Genomic DNA, 26,963 nt, shown 5'->3' with positions numbered 1-26,963 from the left:
ATTAGTATAAACATCACATGTGTGTACAACTAATATTAACCATAAAAGAATGTTTTTCGCTCCATTTTATAAAAGTCATTCGGTAAACTTTCAGTGCTACATTCAATAAATAATGGAACATGTAGTAATGAAAATTAATTATTTAAGCAATTATTAATCTTTTTCAGGGTGTAGTGTTAGGCTAACGTCCTCATCAATTAAGTATTCATAATGGAGTATGTAATAATGAAAATTAATTATTAAAACAATTTAAATGCAATTCTTTACCATTTCACAAAAAGATTTAAAATGAAAATGAAAAAATAAATAAGACAAGAAGTGTGTGAAATAGATATATCGTAAAGTGAATTGGTCTTTTGAAGTCTTCTAATAAAAACTTTAATTTATTGATTGAACTAATTGTTAGGATAATTGGGATCATGGGTTTGATCTAGGGTTTATAGAATTGTTCTTCTTAAGGTATCCACATGAAAGGGGTGATGATATTTTGTAAGAAAGGTAAGCTAAGTCCGAGGTACATTGGTCCATTTGAGATTCTTGAATGTGTGGGACCGTTAGCGTATAGAAAAAAAAATAAAAATAGAAATTTGTTCATATTTGGGAAATTCAAATTCACAACATCACATGTGTAAAATAACATTATTTGTTTTTTGGTGTCTTCTTCAAATTTCAAAAGCTAAAACTAATTAACACTATTTTAATATTATTATATTAACTTATCAAATTCAGCACAACAATACTATTTTGATATCATTATATTTTTAAAATATTTGAATCAAGTTTTATTAATCTAACTTTGTTATGTTAGTGTATCAATAATACCCTTCCAAAATAATCTATAAATAATTTTCTATTATATTTATTTTTTGTAGTGATAAATAAACAACGGGTTAAACAATTCCTTATATTAAATTAACTTTATCACATGTATTAATTTTCACATGATCAACTATGTGACACTTCCAAGAAGTATTTGATGCTAATTAACAACAAGAGCCTCTGATCAGGAAAGAACGATCAAAACGGATGAAAGAACTATGTGGCACACGAGATGCACGTATGATGCACAAGATGTATGTGTGGCACACGAGATACACGTTTGGCGTACGAGATGCACGCGTGTGGCACACGAAATGCACGTGTGGCACACGAGATACACGTATGGTACACGAGATGCACATGTGGCACACGAGATGCATGTATGACGCACAAAATGCACGTGTGGTACGCGAGATACACGTTTGGCGCACGAGATGCACGAGACTAGAAAGGGATAAGAAAAGTGTTTTCAACGGGCCACGACAATTGATACTTTTCAAGATGCTCAGTTAGATTAAATTGAGTGTGATTATTTCATCGTCTTAGTTCCCATTTTGTCTATAAAATATGCATCACATAGAAACTTATTGTATATGAATTTGAGAGATGAAAAATTGAGCAAAGCCACAACATTTCTTCCATTAAACATACATCTTGACAGCAACAACTTACACTATTTCTCCAAGTCTCTTCCCTTCATACGCATATATGATATATGATTGTGTCGTTGTCCCATAGAAAAGAAGACTGCAAACCATTTGTAGATCAAACTGTCAAATAGATCAAACTGTCCCATTGCTAAGGAGGATGCCATGATGGAGAAATAGGCTGAATTGTCTATCAGTGGTTGTGAGTTGTGACTTTGATTTGTGACAAAATGTAAGATGTTGAATAAACAAAAGAGTAAATTTCTTAGATAGTCATCCATGTTAGAGAATATAGCCAACAAATAATAAAATGAAATATAGTTGGTCACAGTTTATTGTTATTTAGCCATGATTTAACCGTGGCTGAATAACGTTATTTTTACTTTTTATTAGCCACAGTATACTTTTATTTTATTAGCTATGATTTGATAGTGGCTAAATAACTAACTTTTTTATGTTTTTAATAACTAACAATTAAGTAGTGTATATGTAATATATCAATATTGTATAGATAGTGTATAAACATGTATGGATATTGTATAAATGGTGTATGAACATGTATATATGATGTATAATTAATTATGTAGTGTATATGTAATATATCGATATTGTATAAATATTTATGTAGTGTATATAAAATGTATCGATATTGTATAAATCGTGTGTAAACATGTATCAATATCGTATGTATATATATATATATATATATATATATATATATATATATAAATTACAATATTATAGTTATATTTTATCAAATATATTAAGTATATACTTTTAAGAGAATTAGATTGATATTGGTTTGGATTTTTTTAAATTTAGAGTTGAAGTTTACCTAGTAGATAGAGTTGAAGTTTACTAGCTAAAGTAAGTAAGTCATTATAAGAAATTTACTTAAATAAATATGTGACAAATGATTACATGAGGAGTTAATAGTTCCTACGCTACACCATCTCACGAATGAAACAAGATATAACATAATGTTTAATTATATCCTCATTTGGTTCTTCCTGCCTGATATTATTAACTAACAAGTTATTAATGAGACTTGAATACAAGTGAGAGAACAAACTATTGTCTCTCACTTTAAAATAATGAAGCTAATTAATTAAGGAAGAATGTATCGAGGTAGGAAAAAATAAGTTATCTCAGTTTAATTAATGCATTAATTACTTTTAGTTTACGTTGCAAATTTAACATGAAAACAAAAACGTATTTATAGCTAACTTTATAGGAACTATCGAGAGGTGTTGAACAAATAGTGTAACAATATGTTGATGTTAATGTGGGAAATGAGTCCACTATTTTGGACCCTTTTTTCTTTCCTCTTCTTTGTTACCTCTTCTCACGCTCACACTAAAGGTTTTTTTTTCCCAATATTTACAGTATTAATTTTGAACCTACTATTAGATAGAGAAAAAAAATAGACGTAATAATTTCCTTTTTTTTTATTTCAGCTAAGCTAGTATATGATCCTTCGGCATGGACAGAGGTACTTTCACAATTCTAATTTATACTACGTCTGAATTCCAAATAAGTTGGCGTTAATTATATGAATCTTCAGTGATCGTGTTTATTCATTTAAATCTATCTCAATGTATAAGCAGTGTCAAGCGAAGCCAGAGATGGCACTTTATAATGGAGGAATACTAAGAAACAAATTTCATCTATATAAACTGACTGATGATATTAATGGGGACAAGGTTTATTCACCTACTTTTTCCTTGGAAAATTTTTCTCCAGCCTCAATTTATTCCTTCTCCAGTTAAGTTTCTTCTTAGTATTTACTACTCGTGCAATAAACAATCAATATAAAAAAAACTAATTATAGAATATTGGTATTCATATCTTGTTTATACAAAATCACATCAAAGCCAATTTCTTTGTATAATATAATGTCCTTAAACTATACGATTTATTTTTAATAAAATTGGTATTTGTACAGGCTGGGTGAGAGTGAAAAATGTAGATTCTGCGCTGGTAACAGCTAAATTGAAGCTAGACAATCAATATCCAAAATGTATAGGAAGTGTTGTAGCCAAGAAAGGATGTTGGTCCTTTCTCAAAGGTGGTTTCCTTTGGAGTGCACCTTCCAATTCCTTCCAGATACATTTGACGGTATATTAAACATCTTTTCTTTTGTCTTACATGATTCATTTTCTTGAAAGAAAATTTTCATTTTTTTGTAGAATTCAGATGTATCACAAAGAAACGTGGAAATAGAGATTATTAACTATTCCTTACAGCCGTTTACAGAAAAGGAATGGAGATTCAATCAATTTGAGGGGATAAAAACGGCAAGAACTAAGCACTATATGACTCGATTAAGTGTACACCTATGCAAATTTCAGTTATGACATAAAATTTAGTTATATTTCAGGAAAGAAAACGAGCTGTTATGATCCATGTTGTAGATGAAAATGGAAACAGTTTGCCTAATGCAGCAGTCAAAATAGATCAAATCTCAACGGATTTTCCATTTGGAACTATGATAGCAAGTACCATTGTGGGAAATTTGTCTTATCAGGTCTGTTTTTTTCTTTCAAATTGGTCTTATGATGTCGCAATTGATCTTTGTCACATTAAAGAGAGAATAATGTTATTTCAGGAATGGTTCGTCAAGCGATTCAAAGCAACAGTTTTTGAAAATGACCTCAAGTGGTACAAGACAGAGCCACTGCCTGGAGTATTCAACTATACCATAGTGGATCAGATGATGCAATTCGTTCGGAAGAACAAACTTTTAGTTAGAGGACACACCATGTTCTGGGGAAACCCAACGATGATACAAGATTGGGTCGAAAACATGACAGTTCCTCAGCTACAAAAAGCGATGGATGGAAGAATTAAAAGTGTAATGAGTAAATACAGAAATGAGTTTTTTCACTGGGATATAATCAATGAACTCCTCCATTTCAATTTTTATGAGAAAAAACTCGGTCCAAATGCTACCTTGGATATGTTCAAGAAAGTTCACCGCGCAGATCCACTAGTGACCTTGTTTCTCAATGAATACAACATTGTTGAAAATTGTGACCCGAGAATCAACGTGGACATGTACATTGAAAAGTTCAAGGAACTCAAGAAAGGCGGGGTTAAAGTGGCTGGCATTGGACTACAAAGTCATTTTAGCGCGGTGAACCCTGCTTTCATGAGAGCTGTTCTTGATAAGTTGGCAACTTTAAAACTTCCCATTTGGCTTACGGAAGTTGATGTTAGCAATATGTATAAACAGGAAGAACAAGCTGTATACTTGGAGCAAATTTTAAGAGAGGCGTTCTCACATCCAAGTGTGAATGGGATCATGCTTTGGTCAGCTCTTGGCAGAGGAGGTTGCTATCAAATGTGCCTTACAGACGACAAATTCCAAAACTTGCCAACAGGGGATCTTATTGATCAGCTTTTACTTAAAGAATGGAAAACTGGAACTAAACGTGGCAAAACAAATGAGTTAGGTTCCTACAATTTTCGAGGTTTCTTAGGCGAATATAACGTTACAGTCCTTTACAATCGTAGTATCACCTATTCCTACTTCTCATTAGGACGTGGTGTCGAGACTAAGCACATTACAGTTCATGTCTAAATATAATGTATCTCTTAAATACTAAACAAGAATAAGACTAATTTATGTATGCTTGAACAAACTAGATTTCACTGTCCTGGTATTGTTTCAAATTTTGAGATTACCATCTATAGAGAGGTTATATTTCAAATTAATTTTCAGTGTATTTGACTTTGATCTCCACACTCAAATCACATCTTTAGTTTCATTTGATTTTGCCTTACATATTTGCATAACCTCATGTCACCTTATAGATAGAGGAAAAAGATAAGGATTTAAAGGATGTGGGAGTACTTAATATTGTCAATGTGAGACGCAAATGTTACGTTAACACCTGTGTGAATCTCTTTTTATTTCGAGTGAATTGAGGTACTCTTTTTTTTATAATGGATTGTTCATCTCTTTTTGTGGATTAAGTCAATAAACTGAAGCATTAAGTTATTGCGTCTCATTTGGTATATTTCTCGTTTGTCTTCTTAAGGTAAAGAAATAAGTTGTATTTTCTATTAAAACTATGATTTTGTGTTTTAATATATACTTGGTCTAAATGAACAAAATTATTCAGGCGCTCCAAATAATCTTGCTCAATTTTGAAGACATTAGGCTGTTAATCATTACTTATGAATTAGTTTCTTTGATGGTGTAGGAAATAATTCATTGTGTGTACATGAAAAGAAAAGTGGTACACTTCTGGTGATTCCTAATAAAAGTTAAATAAAGTAAATGGACAAAAGTGACACCCCATCATACACCGTACCTTAAATCATTTGTAAACAACTATACTACATTTTTTTTCATGCAGTTTGTGCCAAATGATCTTATAAGTCCATAGAATAATAGAATCCTATGAAAAGATATGTACATCAACCAGGTGATATCTTGGAAACAAAGTAGATCATCTTTATCATTTTGAGTGCAAAATTGATCTAATTTGAACCATGCTAGGTGATAGCATATTCATTCTATTTTTATATTCAGCATCATTGTGTATCATTATTATGTTGCCCTGGTATGATTAATACCACACTCATGCCTGATTTTTAAATGTCTTGTTCTTGTTGAAACTAATTGAGTTCTTAATCACCATATTGATCCACCTTTTTCTTGAAGATGAACCACCATCCTTAAAATCCTAAATATGGTTTAATTTTGAGTTTATTTTTGAGATAGTCACTCAACTAATAATTATTATTTCAAAAAGTCACTTTGTTTGCTGGAAAAAAGTTTGGAATCAAGGAAAAAGTGACTCTCTAAGATAATAACTATTAGTTGAATAATCATCTAGAGCTCTATTAATTTCTAATTTGGTAGTACATAAATTAATTGGCATGTTGAAATTCAACAACTCAAACGCTTATGCTTTATGTGGTAAACAATCAACTAAAGTTTTCTATACTTGTTCACTACTCGTATAGGCTAGATGAGGTAAGTAGAATTGAAGGAATCATTCAATGTGCTTTATAAAATTCCAATGATCTTTTTCTTTCGATGACAAGAGTCTAAATTTTACAGCTAAAACATTTCATTATTCCGAGTTAAATCATGTTCAATCATCTGTTTTCATGTTGGTTTTCGATTTTCCTTCTTAAATTCACCAACCAGACAGTATGATATTGTATACTCCCTGTTTCATAATGATAAAACAAGTCATTGATGTTTGTTCGGCTAAAAATCATTTTATTAAAAATAAAAATAACACGTTTAAATTTAAATTATTTTCAAATAAGAAAATATGATATTCATTTTCTGGATTCAATTAAAAATTGGAACAATATAAATTTTAAGTGTGAGGGATAATTATTCGATATATATTCACTAACGGCGTTAAAATTTTCACTAAGGAGATTCAATACATAAAACAATTAAATATACAAAGAAGTTAATTGAGAACTCAACATTTACTATATATACATATAAAATTATAATTTTCTGATGAAAAAGTTTTGATACACTAGGTCCACCCATATCAAAGCTGACAAAAAGTAACAAATATATTTGAGAAAAATAATTGAGACGAGCACAAACTTGTTACAGATAAACAAAGAAGAAGTAGTCAAAGGAGACAAAGCCATCAGGGAATGTTTCTGGTCCCATGAGAATATATATGTCTTGTCTGCAAAGCGTGACATAACATTAAGGATTGGAATGCCAAAATATTTTCTCTTTAAACATTAGTATGTTCTTTTATGAGTCCGCCGCTCCACAAAGGATGTTTTCATTTTTTTTTCCCTAATAATTCCATTGACAGCTTTTTTGGTTTCATAATCAATAATTACCATGAAGGATAAATATAAATCCAATCTCATCATGTATAACTATCATAACATGAAGGATAATCAATGATTACTCTAGGTCACACCATTTAAATTTACGGAAAATATAATTGGCAAGACAGATTTTTGGCACGAAATGACATGAGCAACAAAAATCAGGTATTTTCGTAATTTTGGTGAAAAGTTAAGGGCATTTGGATAAATTCATTTATTTCGTGTACCTAAATTACCCTCAAAAGTAAAACCACTTTTAATACTTTTAAGAAAAAAATTATTATGTGTGAGGCACACTTATTACGTGTCAGACAATACTTGTATTAGATCTTTTCATATTTTGCCAGGTGGAAATTGGGTCCCACTTAAAAGAAGAAGCTAAAACGCTCCATTTCTTTATATTTTTTTCTCCAACTCCATATCTTCTTCTTCTTTTCCGTTTCTTTTTGTAATTTTATTATTTTTCGTATTAATTAGTTTATTTATCAAATGCTGAAATTTAATTATTTTTAGTAGAATTAGTCGTGATTTAGTTTGGATAATTTTTTTATTAAATAAATTAATTTGATTTCTGAAATGTTGAAATTAAGTCAAATTAATTAAGTCGATTTTTTTATCACTTTAATTTTTTTTTCTATTTGGTTTTGGTCGATAATTTGATTTTTCAAACGTTGAAATTAAGTCAAATTAATTAAGTCGATTTTTTTATCACTTTAATTTTTTAATTTTTTTTTCTATTTGGTTTTGGTCGATTAGAATATATATGATAATGTAAGAAATTGATCTAATTATATATAGGATCCTTCAAAAAATGTATGCATTATCTAAGAATTTAATTATTTCTAAGAAATATGATAAATTCGTTCTAACGATTTTATTTTTTTACAAAAAGTTAAAAATTTAGTTGTGATATACTATGTCTTCATGATGCTTGATTTAAATAAAAATAATCAATTAAAAAGACATAAGTTATTTTGAACATGAAAATTCATTCTTGACATTCTTAAAATAAAAATATAAATTAAAATATTAAGTAAATGCAAATAACTTGATTATTATAAAGAGAAATACCTGAATAGAACAAAAAAAAAAAATTAAAATATTTATAACATTTTTTTAATTTAATTTTTTTTTATATATGATGAAAAAAGTTATATTTAAAAATCAATGTATAATCTTTTATAAACAAACACAAAACAAAATATCTAAATTCTCATATTTCGTATATATCATTCTATAAAATACGTACAGAAAAATAAAAGGTTCAAGAAATTAATGCGCAAAATTTTACGATTTTTTTATTTGTAATTTCATTACCTTCAATTTCTTCCATTTCAATCGAAATTTTCTCGCCACATTCACTTTATTTTTTCTCTCAAATAAATAATACCGTAAAATATGCATATTAGATATTTTGGGCAAGTTTTAAAAATTCTTTATAACTCTGACAAATGAAGTAACTAGAGGAGGAAAAAAGAAAGTCGATGGAATTTTTTTAAAAATGAATGAAAAAGAGTAAGAAGATGAAAGAAAATGAAATAGTTAAGGTATGAGTCCCATTTGTACATTTGGCAGCCAACAAAAGCCTCATACAAGTGGTTTTCTTTTTTGGAGGGAAATACAAATGGTTTGGGAGCCAAAGAGACATTTTCATCATTTAGCCGTGTCTTGCCAATTCGTGCCAAAATTTTGTCTTGCCAATTAGCAGTGCTCTTAAATTTAAAAGATCTATGCAAGAAGCAGAAAATAAAGAATAACAAAAGGTATAGCATTTGCACTTCAAAACAAAAAACAAATACAAATAAAACATGAAAAAGTAGTACATTAAAATAAATACTTCAAATAAAACATGAAAAAGTACTTTAGTACATTAAACTGTTTTCTCTTTTTCTTTTTTTGTTGGTGTGAATTTTCTTTTTGTCTTGTATTGGTTCTGTTAACTTTTCGTACTAGAGTATCATTTATCTGACATCTCGAATGGCAATTTGGTTGAAGGAGTTGATCTTTAATTTTGTCAGAATATTTAGTTCACTTCAATAACATTTTACTTTTTTCATGTTTCATTTTCTTATAAAAGCATTGCCCTTTTCCCTTTTTATCATTATTTGGTTACGAAGGTTTCGAGTCCTTTATATGGATTCGGCATCTTTCCATTTCTCTTTTCTCTATTTTATCATATTCTTGCTTAGATTAGAGACACATGATATAATTGACTAAACTAAGACACTAACCAAGATAGACACATGGTATGAAGCGATTACAGGCTTAGCACTTAAAAGACTATCTAATATTAGCATGTGCCTAAGTCATAATGTCTCTCTTGAAGCTGATTGGGGCAAGTTGGCAAAGGCTCAAGATTGATTGTTGATCTTCCTGAGTAGGGGTGTACAAAACTGAATCGAAAATCAAATTAAACCGCAAATCGAGTCAAATCGAAAAAAACCCTACTAGTGGTTTGGATTGACTTGGTTTGGTATTGGAAAAAAAAATCCGACTATATTTGGGTTGGTTTGGTTTTAACTAAAAAAAATCAACCCGAGACCAAACCAACCCAATATTATATATGTAATTATAAAATTTTATTTTATACATAAAAATATTTACTTTGATATAATTTCAAAATATTTCTTATATTATTTCATAATTTTTATCTTTTAATACACTATTTCAAGTTTAAAAACTTCGCATTCGGAATGGTACAATAAAGATTATAGTTCATAGATGTTGATAATTATAATAAAACTTAAATCAAAATCAAATTAATACTAATGCAAAAAGAAAATCAATTCAACACTAAAAATGACAATAATATTGAATATTTGTTCTTTAGTTTTACATTGATTTAGACAATTAAAATACATAATCTAATTTTAATTTTCCTTAAATATTTAGTAATGTAACTAATACTTATTAAACTTATTTTAGCATGATTAAATACTTTTAAATTATGATCATTTTCATTATGACTTTGCAATATTTATTTTATATGATGATTTCATTATTATTTTTTATTGAATATTTTTGTGTCATCAGTACTCATCTCATATTTTGTGTTATTTTTTTAAGAAACACCTTAGATAATTGTATTTTGGTTGGACTAAAGAAATATTTGGAGCACAAGTTAATTATATGTTTGTATGCAAACTTTACCGAAAAAATTCAAAAATCTGAAAAAAAAACCCGAGGGTTATTAGTTTGGTTTGATTTATAAATTTAAAAATTTGACACAATGGTTTAGTTTGATATTTGAAAAACCTGAACCAACCCGAGGTTGAAAAACTCGAAAAAATCCAAATTTTATTAGTTTGGCTTGGTTTATAAATTTAAAAATTTTACACAAATAGTTTGATGTGATATTTGAAAAACCCGAACCAACCCGGTCATGTACACTCCTATCTCTAAGAATCATCACGAGGATGTCCAGTTATAAGGCGGTCTGGAACAATCCTCCTTAATTTCCCGGATCATACTAAGTATTTCTCGATCTTGATTTTACCATGTGTCACGATCCAATTTGTCCCTTTACTGGACGTGATTTTTCCTCCTACAATAATGAACAAGAGTAGACAATAGACAGCGTAACTAAATATAGAATACATTAGACATTTAATTACCATGATGAAAAAAAGTTTCTGACCCGAGTGATTTTCTATTTTTGTTCAAAAAGCAAGTTATAAAGTCAATTAACGGAAGGATCGGATACGGAGAGGTTGAAATAGGATGGAGTAATTATGTCGCAAGTCTCCTTCGGGATGGGCTCAATTGGTTTGGAGGGTGATAATTCATACGGATGAGTCGGGATCCATCCCTCTTAATGTCTTTTGAGTTGAGTCTGTCGCATAAGACTTGCCTAGTATGATTTACCTAGTGTCTACAAAATTCTCACCACAGAACCCTTACTCGACGGGAAAAAACTATGACAAAAATTATACCAATTGCGGTGGTTCGAGAAAAAATAAAAATTATGTCACAAGTACCCTTAAACAATGCTCTGAGTATCATTATTGCCATTCAAGCGTGGTTCGGGTCCCTCAATCACAACCTATGTTGTATCACTATTTTTTGAATCCTTTGATAAATGTGGTAAAACAGAGTATCGATCTTTTTCTAATAATGAAAGAGCAAGGTGCTTTTTTATAGATACAAAATACAGGAACAACCGATGTAGTTAACTCCTACGAGAATACAAACTCTATACCTAGAAGAGTCCTATACGATACAAATTGTGTACCAAATCTTGATAATTCAAAATTCAACCTAATGTATATATATAACTAACTACCAAGTACACTATTACGCCCCCTCAAGTTGGAGCATGGAGGTCCCGAATGCTCAACTTGGCAATCAATATTTGAAACTGGTGCGCACCTAAAGCTTTAGTAAAAACATCACCAAGTTGATGTTGTGTTGAAATGTGATGACAGACCAACAATCCCCGTTGAATACAGTGCCGAACAAAATGGCAGTCCACCTCAATATGCTTAGTCCGTTCATGATAAAATGGATTATTGGCATTATGATGTGTGGCTTGACTATCACAATATAAAGGAACTAGATCTGAATGAGGGACATATAAGTCTGAAAGTAATTGTCGTAACCAAATAATCTCACAAGCAGTTGTTGCCATGGAACGATATTCTGCTTCAGCGGAAGACGCGACACTATCACTTGTTTCTTGCTCTTCCATGAAATAGGTGAATGACCAAGAAATATGATATACCCACTGGTTGAACGACGGGTGAGTGGACAACTTGCCCAATCTGAATAACAAAATCCTTTTATAGACAGACAACTTGGTATTGAAAAGAAAATGTCTTGGCCTGGTGCAAGCTTTAAATAACGCAATATTCGGAGAGCAGTTAACCAGTGATTCTGTCGAGGCCGGCACATGAATTGAGATAACAAATGAACTGAATAGCAAATATCGGGCCTAGTAAAAGAGAGATAAATCAACCTCCCAACTAATCTGCGAAAAGGCTCAAGGTCGTGAAAAGGAGAACTTTCATCCAAAGCTAAACGTTGATGCTGCTCCATGGGAAATTTTACTGGTTTAGATGCCAGCATCCCCGTTTCTTTTAAAATATCCAGCGTGTACTTTCGTTGTGAAAGAACTATTCCTTCTGAACTGATAGCAACTTCTAGACCAAGAAAATACTTAAGAGGACCCAAATCTTTTATAGGAAACAGGATGCTAAGTAGCCTTTCAAAGCTTTAAAATTGAATGAATCATTGGTGGCAACAATGGCATCATCTACATATACAAGAACGCCTGCAAAAGAATTTCCTCATCGATACAAAAATAAAGAAGTGTCAGCCTTGGATTGTGTAAAGCCAAATCTTAAAATAGCGGTAGAAAACTTAGCAAACCACTGCCTTGAGGCTTGCTTCAATAAATAAAGTGACCAACGAAGGCGACAAACTCTAATATCTTCAGCTGACAAATATCCAGGTGGTGGTTGCATGTAAACTTCTTCATGTAAATCTCCATGAATAAAAGCACTATGCACATCCAGTTGATGGAGATCCCAATTTCGCACAACTGCAACGGCTAAAAGGATACGAACTGTAGTGAGTTTGGCAAATTGAGCAAATGTTTCATTATAATCTAAACCTTCTACTTGATTGTATCCTTTAGCGACAAGGCGCGCCTTATAACACTCAATTGATCCATCAGAGTTAAACTTAATTTTTTAAACCCATTTACAACCAATAGCTCTTTTATGTATAGGTAGATGTTCTAATATCCATGTGTGGTTTTGTCAAGTGCTTCCAACTCTTTTCTCATGGCCTTCTTCTAGTGTTCTACATGTACTGCTTGTTTGTAAGATGTTGGCTCATTATGGTGGGTAATGGCCGAAAGAAAACATGTATGAGTTGTGGAAAAATTGGAGTAGAAAACATAGTGACATAAAAGATAAGCTGGACCAATACTTGAGCAAGTTGTGTTGGATGAGCCTGAAGAAGAACATTTATTACTGTTAGAGAGTTTAACTAGAAAATATTTAAGATGAGCTGGTGTTACGCCCCCTAAAAATAGTAGGTGAAACTAGAGCCTTACGTGAGGGTTTTTGAGTTTGATGTGAGGGTTAAGGTTGTAAAGCGAGTTCCCGAGCTTAGGTTGAGGTGTTTAGGGGTTAAACGTCAAGGTACGACCCCCCAAGGACCAACCAAGGGTCCTTGAGGAGGACCCTAAAGTCTAACCCCCAAAGCTGCCTAGAACTAAAAGGCTGTCAAAAATGTGGTGACCTACGGATGACACCTACTAGCGTAGGTCCATCCACACCTCGTAGGTCATGGGGTGTAGGTTAAGGCCATGATGAGGACCTGCAGGTCATGAACCACGAACCTGCAGCACGCCCCGTGGACCGACTCACGGTTCGTGGGGGGCAGGTCGTAGGTCATGCCTGTACAAGTTGCCTCCAATTTGGCCAAAGGTAAGTAGTTTCAATTAATTCCTAATTTAATTATTTTAGTCTAGGGTCGTTTTAATAGACTTATATAAGGTGTTTTAAACCATAACTAACCTATTAACTTCACAATCCCCAAGACCCCAAATCATAACTAACTTTATCCCCCAAAAATCCTCTCACTAAGAACCTCCATTGGAGAGCAAGAGATCAAGGTCTAGGGCTCAAGAACTCACCTTTTTCAATCAAATTCATGAAAATTCTTCAAAGGAGGTATGGTAGTGTTGATTCATGGTTAACTTTTCATCCATGAAGTCCTTCAATTTTCAATTCCAAAGTTAGAAAATTCCCCAAAGCTAGGGCTTTTATTCCAAGTCATGGATTCTTCTCAAAACGTTTTAAAATGATTCAATTATTTTATATTATGGTTTAATTACTGATTTATGATATTTTTATGATAAATTCTACAATGAATCCATGAATTTTACAAATCCTCAAATTGGATCTTAAAGTTGGGATGTTGAATCACTTTAGTAGAATGTGGTATAATTGTGGATATAATGTATTGATTACTTGTATTATGTATTAATTAAGGAATTTCTATGGGTTTTGATGTTGAATTTCCCCCAAGAAATTATGAACCCCATGTCCCCAAATTGTGACCTTATGATGAGGGTAAGTTGTAGTAAGTTGAACATTATGAGATTATGTTGTATTAGTTGAGTTATTTGAATCATGTTGCCTTCCATGTTAAATGTAGTAATCCTAAATGAGATTGGTTGATTTTGATCCTTGATCCAAGAGGGGTAAGACATGAGACTTATGCCAAATTGTAGCTTTATGTGTATATTTTATGAACATGATTATACTCTAAGTTGTTGTGTGTTTAATTGTATGTGGTGTTATTGTAGAAAGACTCCACCAACATGACCTATATTATGAGTGTTTGATATCATGCATTTAATGACTAGATTACTTGAGCTAAGACTATGTTCATGTCTTATATAATGAATGCTAGATGTGTTGAGTAAATGTGGTATTTAGTCCTTAAAGGGGAAATATATGATATCATACATGCTTAGTGAAAGTCATGTGTTCATGATGTAAGACCATCTTTTGAGAAAATAAAAGGATCGTGATTGTGTTGTAATTGTGGTGTAGTTGAAAGTCTATTCTCACTCACACACTTAGACATGATGATTCCATGATTGTGATGATATTATTGTGTTGATTGAAAGTTCATTCTCATACACACATAATGAGAATAATGTGAAAGTTTTCCTCACATATTAAAGATTCTAGGTTGAAAGTTAGTTCTCACCTAATTGAGTCTATCATAAAGATCTTAGGTTGAAAGTCCATTCTCACCTAATGAATCTATAAGCTATCCTTATAAATTGTGTTGGATGGAGGGTAAGATACTCCTTCATGCTTGCAAATTCAATTCAAGACTAAGTCATGTATTTGTGGGAAGTTATGCCTAGCACCGAGCGGATATTGAATATGAGATGGAATCTCCCCCACTAGAGAGGAAGGACTTCTACAATGTATCTCATGAGATGGAAACTCCCCCGCTAGATAGGATGAATTTTTGTAGCAATCTCCTTATCCCATAACTATGTGCCCCCGTAGGTCATTTAGCCATTTGGATTCATTTCCAAGCTAATATATTTTAGTTCTACCTTAGGCAAGTAAGACACCCACCCCTTTTCGGTGTGGGGCATACACCGAATTCCATGTTAGCTCACATAGTCTATGTCGATTGAGGCTAATTCCCACAAGGTCAAGTCTAGGATGTGCTATGGCTATTCAAGGAGTTCTACTTAGTATGGGTGGGGGTATGGGACTTCATCCATACATTGCACAAGTAGGCTTTAAGAGTAGTTATGCTAGGTTTCATATTTGTCAAGATGACTCATGTAATGAATGTGCTTATGTCTAAATGGTAATTGCATTCGATGTCAAGGCTATTTGTAATGTTGCATGTTGCTATGAGTTGATTTTATTGATATGGTTGACTAAAAGTGAATGTTTCCTAGTCTATGAGAGATAGGCTAAGGATGAGATTACAAAAGGGTAAACATAACTGAGGATCTAAAGTGACTTGCTTAGTGTAGGTGGGATTATGGAGTCTTACCTATGCATTGCACAAGCTCGCCTTAAGATGGCTCATGAAGTGTTGCTCACATGTCATGTTAACACTAGATTGCATTGACTATGTATATGTTCTTAATGGTATCTCTTATGTACACTAGTGGTGATTGTTGTCTACCATGCTATGGCCTATGTTACTTCATGATGTCTTGTATGCTTATGATTGGGTTTTCACACTATTTTCCAAATGATGGTTTTAAACTAGCAAAGTGCATGCATTTAACAAAAATGTCCCTTTTAGCATGTTTTCAAAGTTTTTTCATGCATGGCTATCATACTTAGTACTTAATTGTGCTAAACCATATTTCTTCTAAATTTTTACAAAGTGTAGGGTTTGGAGACTTGAGTACTATTCTTGAAAGATAGGTTTCTAAGGAGCATGGGGTTGAAGATTTGGTGAGTCCTCATAGCTTTGAAGACAAACCCATTGTTACAGTTTATGTCTTTTATTTTACTTTTAGAGCTTTTGTATGGGCTATGTCCGAAAGTATTATTCAAGTATTGTAGATGGTTTGAGACATAGTGTCATAGACTCCCGGCTATTTTTATAAAAGACTTCGATTGTAAAGAAAAGATTTAAATTTCCACAAAATTTCTTATGTTCTTATGTTATGATATGCTAAGAGACGTGTATAAGGCTCTTCAAAGTTTTGTATACCGTGTTACATCTAGGGGGTACTCTCGGATCGTAACAGCTGGTTGGGTTTTGATGTGTTGAGGTAGAGTTGGAACAATGGGTGCTCTTGATGGTTCAATAATCTGACCTGGTGATTGTTCAATAGTTATGGTGTCACTTGGAGCCAAATTTGGATGTATTATGCCTAGATCAAGATTTTCTTGTAGTGGAATTTGTCTTGGCAAAGTTTGATTAGAATCATCAATCGACAATGGCAAAGGTACTCGTGGTTTTTTTTTAGTGTAAAGAGTATTTTCTTTATAAGGAAAAACTCTTTCATGAAAATTCACGTCACGAGAAACAAATACTTGATGTGTTTTCATATCATAGACCTTGTAACCTTTATGACCATATGGATAACCCAGGAAAATACAAGGTGTGCTCTGTCATGAAATTTATCACGAGATCGTGGAATAACCGAAGCATAACAAAGACATCCAAACACACGTAAATGTGCATAAGAAGGTTTTGAGGAAAATAACAACTCATATGGGCTTTTTCTGGACAAAATGGGTGATGGTGTGTAATTTATTAAATAAGTTGTTGTTAGAACACACTCTCCCCAAAATTTTATTGGTAAACCAGCATATGGAACCTTAAGGATCTAGCGACATCAAGTAAATGTCGGTGTTTACATTTTACTACACCATTTTGTTGGGGTGTAGAGATACAAGAAAAATGATTTTAGATTCCTTCTTCCCGACAACATTGTTGAAGTGAACTATTAGTAAATTTCGTGTCGTTGTCACTACGAATGATTTTAACAAGACTATTGAATTGTCTTTTTACCATGGCAAGAAAGAAAATTAATAAATGAGAAACTTTAGTTTTAACCTTAAGCAAATACACCCAAGTACTTGTGGTAAATCATCCACGATGGTCAAGAAATAATGAGACTTTGACAATGAAGGTGAATGATATGGACCCCATAAATCACAATGAGTCAAATCAAAAGCTTCTTTAGATTTAATAGAACTAACAGGAAATGACTTCCGAATTTGCTTAGCTCGGTGGCAAGCATCACAATAGTCATCCAACTTATTAAAATTTAAAAAATTGAAGTTCTGAAATGAAAGACAAATGACTAAAAGACACATGACCAAGATGTTGATGCCACAGAACCGTCTGGTCTTTATTTGACAAAAGAGCTAGAACTAGTGCTTGGCTTTGAAAATAATAAAGGCTATTCTTCAGTTTACCCATGTCAATCAGCTTCCTTGTGGCTAAGTCCTGCCGAACACAAAAGAAAGGGAAAAAATGAGCAACACAATTCAATGATTGTGTCAGCTTACTGATAGAAATAAGGTTGCAAGAAAACATGGGTACGTGTAAAACATGATTTAAGGTTATTGAAGAATTAAGAGTCACATCTCCACAAGTATTAGCAGTAACAAAAGAACCATCAGGAATAGTTATATTAGAATCAAAGAGAAACTTTATTTCATTAGACAAAAAATTATTCTGACAAGTTATATGATCAGACGCTCATGAATCTAATATCCATTCATAATTAGCGGCAGGAAAAGTAACAGCCTTACCAGCAAAGTTAGCCATTAAATCAATACCTTTGGAGTTATTGAGGCTTAAAAGCACCATGAGCTGGTTATATTGTTCTTTTGATAAACCACTTATTGGGGAGGATTCAATACGTTAGATAGTTTTGAGACATCACGATTTCTAATCCATACACACGAGCAAGAGTTGGTAATGGTTCAGTATTTAAGATCTGAGATCGAACAACATTAAATTTGTCATTCAATCTCATTAGAAATTGATGAACCTTCTCTTTTTCCTTTATGTTATGTATTCCTTAATAGCACCACAACTGCGGTTTGGTAATTGAGAATATGATCCATACTCATCACATAATCCCTTCAATTTTGTGTAGTAAACACTCATTGTTTGATTATGTTGTTGTGTATTTACGATGTCCATCTTCAACTGGTGAACTCGAGGAGCATTCCCTTGTGAAAATCGCTCCTCCAAATCTTTCCAAAGTTCACCTGTCGTATCAAAAAAGCTACACTACTGTAAAGGGAGGGATGAAGAGAGTTGAAAAGCCAAGATATTACCATGGAATTCCCCTTAATCTAGGTGGCTTCATTTGTAGAGTTTGTTGTGGGTCGCTGAAGACTACGATCAACAAAGCCTAACTTTAATTTAGCCAACAAGTCATTCCTCATGGCCCTCCTCCACGTCGAATAGTTATCTTGTGTGAGCAAACATGTGACCAGAGACACTCCAGGATTATCAGACACTCCAGGATTATCAGTTGGTTGCAGCGTGTATGGAGAACTGGCAGCTTCGTTATTGTTTCTTGTCATTATTTTGTTATTGTTTGCTAACGTTCTAATACCATGATAAATGTGGTAAAATAGAGTATCGATCTTATTCTAATACTGAAAAAGCAAGGTGCTCTTTTATAGATACAAAATACAGGAACAACCGATGTAGTTAACTCCTACAAGAATACAAACTCTATATCTAGAAGAGTCTTATACGATACAAATTGTATACCAAATCTTGATAATCCTTATTTGATCATGTGACCAAAGGAACATGATATACCAATTTTCAAAGAGTATATAAGTTTCCAAGACCCTTTTGGGTTAAACTAATATTCCTCTATTGATTAATACGGTCGAAATTAATAATGTAGAATGTAGAAGAGAGCAATTGACCCGTATGATTCTCATGTCGACGCTTAACGCATAGTTTATATGCACATCCAAAAAATACAGACTTATATGAGGTTCAATAAAATAAAATAAAAAGGAGAGTAATTGGAAGAGTGAATTATCGAGTTTGTAAAGGACTTCTCCCAAAGCCATGTGAAAAAAACAGCTTTTGTTAATCTTCTTGGTATAAAGCGACCACGCCCCTTTGCTTTGCAATCATTTGGTCTACTTTCCTACAATTCCCATCTATATTCTCTCCTTTTTGTAGAAATTACAATTATTCACTAAACATGAATTATAATAACCTTAAAAAAATGAGTTAAACATGCTAGAATTGTTCACTAATAGTGTATATATATAATAATTATTGCTAATAATCCCTCAAATATAGCATCATTACACATTATTACAACGGACAAAAATAAAGGAGGACATCTAGTGATTATAGTAATGTGAACAAAAGAAAGTATAAGATATATTAGTTTAGTCATCCAAATTATTGTTATACATATTTATATCACAGTACTGTAGGAACAGAGCTAAAAGTTCAGATATAAATTCGGCCAAATTATTAGGTTTTTGTTTAAATAGTATATTTATATAAAAAAATTATATATAAATATAGTACTAGTTTAGAACTCAAACCATTAAAAAATTCATAACCCATAACATTAAAATTCTGATTCAACCGCTCAATAGATTTCTGATATAGGAAGACGAGAAACCTGCTCGTGCGGACGAGGCATTCACGCTGGCATATTATATTAGGTTTTGTGCAAAAGGACAAAAATGCTCATGTTTAAATCCAAGGAACAATTGCGTTTGGTTAGTGAAAAGATGGTACTGAATAAATTCTATATAATGTGGATCTAAAATTATTTTAGTCGACATAATTTTATTGGTAGATATTTGGATCATTAAAAAGAAAGGGGGGGGGGGGGGGGGGCATATAAGGGGTATAATACAAGACATGTGCATATTTTTTTTCTTAATAACGGAAGGGTTTTATTTAATAATTATAATGAGCTTTAGCCATGAACTAATCTAAACAATGTAATTTTCTTATCATCTCTTTCTAGTGTGGAAGATATAAACGAAGGAGATGCTTCAAAAACAAAAGGTTGTCTATTATTCATATTTGGATTCGTAGATTTCCTTCTGTATATTGCTAGTAGGTGCCGGAATCAAAATCTAATCAAATGCAAAATGAAATATTTCTATTTTTATTTACTTTTAATTACTACTTTCATCGGACTACTTTACTTGTCACACTTCTTATTTCAACGCCCCTTCAGAAACTATATATTTTGACTATAATATTTTTATTTATTATTTTAACCATTAAAATGTTAATATCTCTTTAATGAATATTTTCTCTTTAATCTCTCTTTAATAAATAAAAAAGAGGTAATTTAAGCAATAATAGTATTGGAGTATGTGTATTTGTTCTTCATTTAGATTTTCTATGTTAAATTTGTCAATATTTATATTTTCAAGAATAATATACTTAATTATATTTTGATTTTTTAAAACTAATATAGACCATTTAATTTTAATAATGATCACAAGTAAAGTGATTAGAGAGTAGGTACTTTTACTTCAATTTATACATTTAAAATTGTAAATTAATACATTATATTTCATTGTAGTTAGCCAAACAAATATATCGAGATCCATAAGAACAATCAGGTGAAACATATTAGTTTAATTATATAATTCTTTTATAGGAGAAAATATAATTACAAATGATCTTAATAAGATTATTTTTTTCTATTTACTGGATATAAAAAGAAAAAAATTGAATCTTCTTTTGGAATAAAAAAAAAAGGAAAAAGAAAATTAGCACCCTCCCTACCCACAAAAAAAATCCCAAAATAAAAAAGAAATAAGGGATATTTGCTAATACCTTCACTTGTCTGAATATAAATATAACATGAATTTGTGAGACATAACCACACTAGGCCTCCTCTCATTCATGTTTCTCCGGTAAAAACCACACACCAAAAAAAATACTACAATTAACCACAAAACACTAGTGAAAATTGAGTTTCTGGTTTGCTAATCTAAATACAGGAGATAACAGTGTATATATACATATTTTCATCAGTTATCTCAAAAAAAAATTTGAGAGGAATTAAACAGGAATAGCAAGAAGATATGGCATTATCTTCTAATGACAAAGTAGTAGAGACAGTAATTGTTGGAAATTATGTAGAAATGGAGACTGAAGGTAAGTCTATAAACGTTAAGTCCAAAATCTCCAATTTTTTCTGGCACGGTGGCTCTACTTATGATGCTTGGTTTAGCTGTGCCTCTAATCAGGTACTACAAAATTTGTCCGTCGCTAATTCCTGTTTGTTTTTGTAGTAGTGTATTTGATGACTTATATTTTTCATTTGTCAAATGTCAGGTAGCTCAAGTTCTATTGACTCTGCCATACTCATTTTCTCAATTGGGGATGATTTCTGGGATTTCATTTCAGCTTTTCTATGGTTTATTGGGTAGTTGGACTGCTTATCTCATTAGCATCCTCTATGTTGAGTATAGAACCAGAAAAGATAGAGAAAAAGTCGATTTCCGCAATCACGTTATTCAGGTAATTTATTTGTTCACTGCTATTTTTGTAGATATTTTAATTGAACCAGTGAGAAAAAAAAAAACGATAGTAATGTTTTCATACACAAATAGGATATTTCCTATTTCAGTGAGAACCAATTCTCCATCGTGCATTTTTTGGTGAGAAAATCATGTATTGTAGCACAAATTGCTTATTGATTTGCGGTGGGAAAAACCTTTGGTTCTAGTAGTGATTCGAAGTTGGAGGAAAACGAAAATTATTTAGAATTTGATATTTGTTAGTTTATTTAATTTGTATTTAAATAGAAAATCATCCAAATTTGCTTATGTTTTTAACTTTTCTTATAGTGGTTCGAAGTTCTTGATGGGCTGCTAGGGAAGCATTGGAGAAACGTTGGTTTGGCATTTAATTGCACTTTCCTACTCTTTGGATCAGTTATTCAACTCATTGCTTGTGCAAGGTTCCTAATTTTTACTAAAAAAAATTTTCGCATCCAAATTGTACAATACTTTTTTCGTTTTAATTTGTTTGTTTGATTTTGACTTGCAGTAACATATATTACATAAATGATAATTTGGACAAGAGGACTTGGACTTATATCTTTGGTGCTTGTTGTGCCACAACTGTCTTCATTCCTTCTTTCCACAATTATAGAATTTGGTCTTTTCTTGGCTTGTTGATGACCACTTTCACTGCTTGGTACCTTACTGTTGCATCACTACTCCATGGCCAGGTACCTACTCGTTATATAATAAGATCAAACTCGTTACGTTATAAATTTACTGACTCTAAATTTTGTATTTGCATCAACTCCCAATATGTTGTATACATAGGGGTGGAGCTACATTGGTGGTTATGAGTTCAGTAGAATCAATAACTTTGATTCAAATCATATATTTGTTATCACTTGTGAGTTGTGACATGTGAATACAAAGTTTGAAGATTCTAGTCTAAGTAAACCTTTAATCATAACAGTATGTGGGGGTTGGATATATATTTAATAATTATTTTCTTAGTTATGCATTATTAATTAAGGGATTTCATTCTAATTTCTTGTAATTAATAAGGTGGAGGGGGTGAAGCACTCAGGACCAACCAAATTGGTGCTATATTTCACAGGAGCCACAAACATTCTCTATACATTTGGGGGACATGCTGTTACTGTGTAAGCCTACAAAACATTATTTTTATATGTTACGTCTTTTTAATGTTAGTAATATCCATTCTGACCAAATTTTCTGGCCATTTAGCATTATCCTTTAATTTATATGTTGCAAGTACGAGGTCCTTGTCTCACTACCATAAATCCATAAACTAAAAAATGTAGAAAAATACAATTTACTTTAACGCTATTGTTATTATGTTGAAAGTGACTTCACCTTAACATGTTTCGACATATTCTGAGAAGTAAATATCCAATTTGTCGATAAAAGTTTTAATCTTAGCATTTACGACACCATGTCCAATCGTTATCAAAATGCTACATTATTTTGTATAGTGTTTTTTTTCTCACTTGGTGTCTAGTATCCGTGTTAGAATCCAGCTATTTCAGATTCATGCGTAGGGCCCCACTCGGGGAGAAGCACTTACTACCAAGGATCTTTTTTATACCCAGAACTCATACCCAAGATCTCTGATTAAGGGAGAAGCAACATCATTCACTACACTACGTATCCACATCCTTTAATTAGTAGTTATTTTGTATAGTTGTGTGTTCACATTTCATTCTAACATTATTTGCATGTGTTAATGTAAACTTTCAGCATCTCTTTTTTTCAATAAAAAGGAATGAGAAGCAAAAAAGTCTCACTTTTTACCCTTTTCAAGTTGAAAAGCAACAATGGTTTTTTTTTTTTTTAATGTTGGAAAGCTACAATTCTTTTTCCAATTACTTTTGCTTTTCCTGCACAATTATTCAATGAGAATGGAAGAGGCTATGATGGAAAAAAAAACATAATTACCAGCTGGAACCTTTAAGAAATTAACTAAAAGAAAAGGATTTTAGTTTTCTATTAATTATTTAAAATTGAATTAATTACCAACTTAATTAATTAAACTGCAGAGAGGTAATGCATGCAATGTGGAAACCACAAAAGTTCAAGGCAATATATTTATGGGCAACAGTGTATGTGTTGACACTAACACTTCCATCAGGAGCAGCAGTGTATTGGGCCTTTGGTGATTTGCTACTTGATCACTCCAATGCCTTCTCTCTTCTCCCTAGAACACCCTTAAGAGACATGGCTGTCATCCTCATGCTCATCCATCAGGTATACACTAATGTATAGTCGTTCATCAAAATAATAGTCAGCAAATATTTTATTTTTATATTATTATATGATATATATAAAATATATTTTTTTGTTTTTATTTATGTGACGTAGTTCAAATTTCAAGAGTCAAACTTCTTTATTTTGACTGTGCATTTGGATATATAATGGGTAAGTTTTTTGAAAAATAATTTACATATTTAGAAACTATATAAAAAAAAATATTATAAGTCACAAGAATTAATATTTTAAGGGCATACAATAAATCGTTGTCAAAGATTTTCTTTTTTGACTCGCGAAATTCAAACTATATCATGTAAATTGGGACAAAAAGAGTAAATTATATTTTATGCAAAATAGTATGTTTTTTGTATATATATATATATATATATGGAAAGTCATTGTAATTATTTTCATAAATAGATCGAATATATAACTTTCATTTTAGATACGTAAATATTCATAAAAAGTTTGATAACTCGGAAATAAGGTACACTACTTGATAAAACATGCAACTTGGGTAAGTTAAATCATTTTATTTTATTTAAATTATATATATTGATAATCTAGAGGTATTTTACACGTACAATACTATCAGTATAGTTTAACATGTGATAACAAATTAGTTCTTTTTTACGAGGTTATCAACGTTGCACTAATCATATAAATTTACTTGTAATTATCTTACACAGTTTGTTGTGTGTAATTGCAGTTTATAACATTTGGATTTGCTTGTACTCCCTTATATTTTGTGTGGGAGAAGGCCATAGGGATGCATGATTGTAACAGTTTGTGCAAAAGGGCAGCAGCAAGGTTGCCTGTGGTTATTCCTATATGGTTTTTGGCAATAATTTTCCCATTCTTTGGGCCAATAAATTCAACAGTTGGATCACTTCTAGTTAGCTTCACTGTTTACATTATCCCTGCTCTTGCTCACATGTTCACCTTCAAATCTGCTGCTGCTAGAGAGGTATACATTAAATCTGGCTATATTAAACTTTACAAAGTAAAAATTAATGATCCTAGGATTGATTTTATGAACCATTATACATGTAATATACATATGTATACATATAATATTCATAATTAGTGTATAGATTATGTATATATATCGGCCATAATTGTAAATCAATTTAGCTGAACGGTACATATTGATAAGTTTTTCAATAATCTACTTATATATGAAAAATGGGATTGATGTCGTTTCTTCAACTCCAAACTTAAAACCGAGTAGTACTATGATGAGTGACCCCGATCCTGATGTCACTCCCTTTAGTGTGACACTTGTTGAACCCTCAAGGCTCAATTATTTGTTTAAACTATGCTTCTTGTTGTGATTCATCATCAATCTAATACTGGTTATTACACATATTGTTATGGCAGAATGCAGTAGAACAACCCCCAAGATTTGTTGGAAGATGGGCAGGCACATTCACAATAAACATATTTGTAGTTGTTTGGGTATTCATTATTGGCTTTGGATTTGGTGGTTGGGCTAGCATGCTCAATTTCATTCATCAAATTGACACATTTGGTCTATTCACCAAATGTTACCAATGTCCATCTCCTAAACAATTCCCCATCCCACCTCCGCCTTACACCGCCGCTGCTCCACAGCCTGCTCCGGCCAACTTCACTCACCCTTGAGTTAATCAAATAACTAAGCCTTGTTGGCTTTATTTTTTTGATATTTTTTGTAACCTTTCCCAGGGAAATTTTTATTTTTAGCTAGGTTTAGATATTGATTGGAAGTTGTAATGGAGTATGCCACAAAATTTGCAATTCCCTCATTCTCTTTATGATAATTGTTGATCTTCTATTATGCTATTTTTCTTTTATTCTCTAACTACAAGAGGTTTGTTTTATCGATTTCCACATTACACATGATTTTTTTTTAGCAATGGTCACTAAGTTTGTTGTTTAGTGGTTATTTCAATTAGTAATATTAAAAAATATATATATAGATATTCTTACAAATAACCAGAAATGAAATGAAAAAAATTAACTTATTTGATGCTAAATTGCACTAACTTAGCATTACTACATGAAATCTTATAGTCTTGAAATTTGTTCTCCTGCTAATGGTGAGCTATCAACTTTTGCTTCTACTATTCAGTATAGTCGCCAGAATATCCTTTGCATTTCCAGTTGATCAGTTTTTGTTAGTGGACTTGAGATATCTACGTCTCAGCCTAAATACTTTATTATTTATATTTTTCATTTGTTTTTCAACTATAATTTATTGTATTTATAGTAATACAAAAAAAAATTATTATAACTAGAAATGAACTGGATTTTTTTTTTTGAATTAGCAATAGTAATTAGGAATTCTATAACTAAAATGAAGCTTGATCGATTCCATCAACTTGGTATTACAACATCAACAAGAAACCGTATTAACTAATTTAGGAGGTGAAGATTGTTTAAGTCATATTGTAAGCGTCTAAAGTTTCAATCCTGAAATACAGTAAACAGGAAAAGAAAAATAGCAAGCAAACAATAATATTTGTATTTGAATTAATGCGAAGGTTACAATCTTTATGAAATCTCTTAAAAAGATATGTAATCCCCTGATTCTTCTCTCCACAGATGTTCTTGATTTGGCGGAATACTTGCGGCTCAATACTTGGAGCGAAGACTTCTTTGTATGCGGAAGACTTGCAGATCACCAATGAAGAGCAACTATGTATTTCTGTGTGTATGTATGTATATATGGGTCTATCCTTTGGTCTTATGAAGACCTCTTTATATAGGCTTGAACTAGGGCTTTAGGGGTATTTTGGTCCAAGCAATTTTGGCCCCTGGGCCTGAAGGATATGAGTTGGGCTCATCTTGTCAATTTAATGGACTGACCCAAATGTTATTTGGACTTGATTTAAGTTATATAATTCTGACATAAATATTA

The 26,963-nt window shown here is 31.8% G+C and overlaps 2 protein-coding genes across 2 annotated transcripts; both read left to right on the top strand.

Annotated features, from left to right (window-relative positions):
• Positions 1-2,737: 2,737 nt before the first annotated feature.
• LOC125828938 (endo-1,4-beta-xylanase 5-like) lies at positions 2,738-5,049 on the top strand. Its single transcript, XM_049508246.1, has 7 exons — positions 2,738-2,828; positions 2,924-2,958; positions 3,074-3,230; positions 3,412-3,584; positions 3,656-3,763; positions 3,847-3,993; positions 4,075-5,049. The coding sequence occupies exons 1-7, from the start codon at positions 2,738-2,740 to the stop codon at positions 5,047-5,049; spliced, it is 1,686 nt and encodes a 561-aa protein (XP_049364203.1).
• Positions 5,050-21,248: 16,199 nt separating this feature from the next.
• Positions 21,249-25,883, top strand: LOC125828872 (auxin transporter-like protein 2). The gene is made up of 8 exons (XM_049508188.1): positions 21,249-21,532; positions 21,621-21,806; positions 22,136-22,248; positions 22,338-22,521; positions 22,856-22,953; positions 23,851-24,058; positions 24,771-25,028; positions 25,442-25,883. The coding sequence occupies exons 1-8, from the start codon at positions 21,368-21,370 to the stop codon at positions 25,703-25,705; spliced, it is 1,476 nt and encodes a 491-aa protein (XP_049364145.1). The 5' UTR covers positions 21,249-21,367; the 3' UTR covers positions 25,706-25,883.
• The last annotated feature ends 1,080 nt before the right edge of the window (positions 25,884-26,963 follow it).

Source organism: Solanum verrucosum, unplaced genomic scaffold, assembly GCF_900185275.1.
Source record: "Solanum verrucosum unplaced genomic scaffold, falcon-dt-bn FXZP01000067.1, whole genome shotgun sequence".
Taxonomy (NCBI): Eukaryota; Viridiplantae; Streptophyta; class Magnoliopsida; order Solanales; family Solanaceae; genus Solanum; species Solanum verrucosum.
Note: the sequence above shows the minus strand (reverse complement) of the source record. Positions and strands in the feature narration are given on the sequence as shown.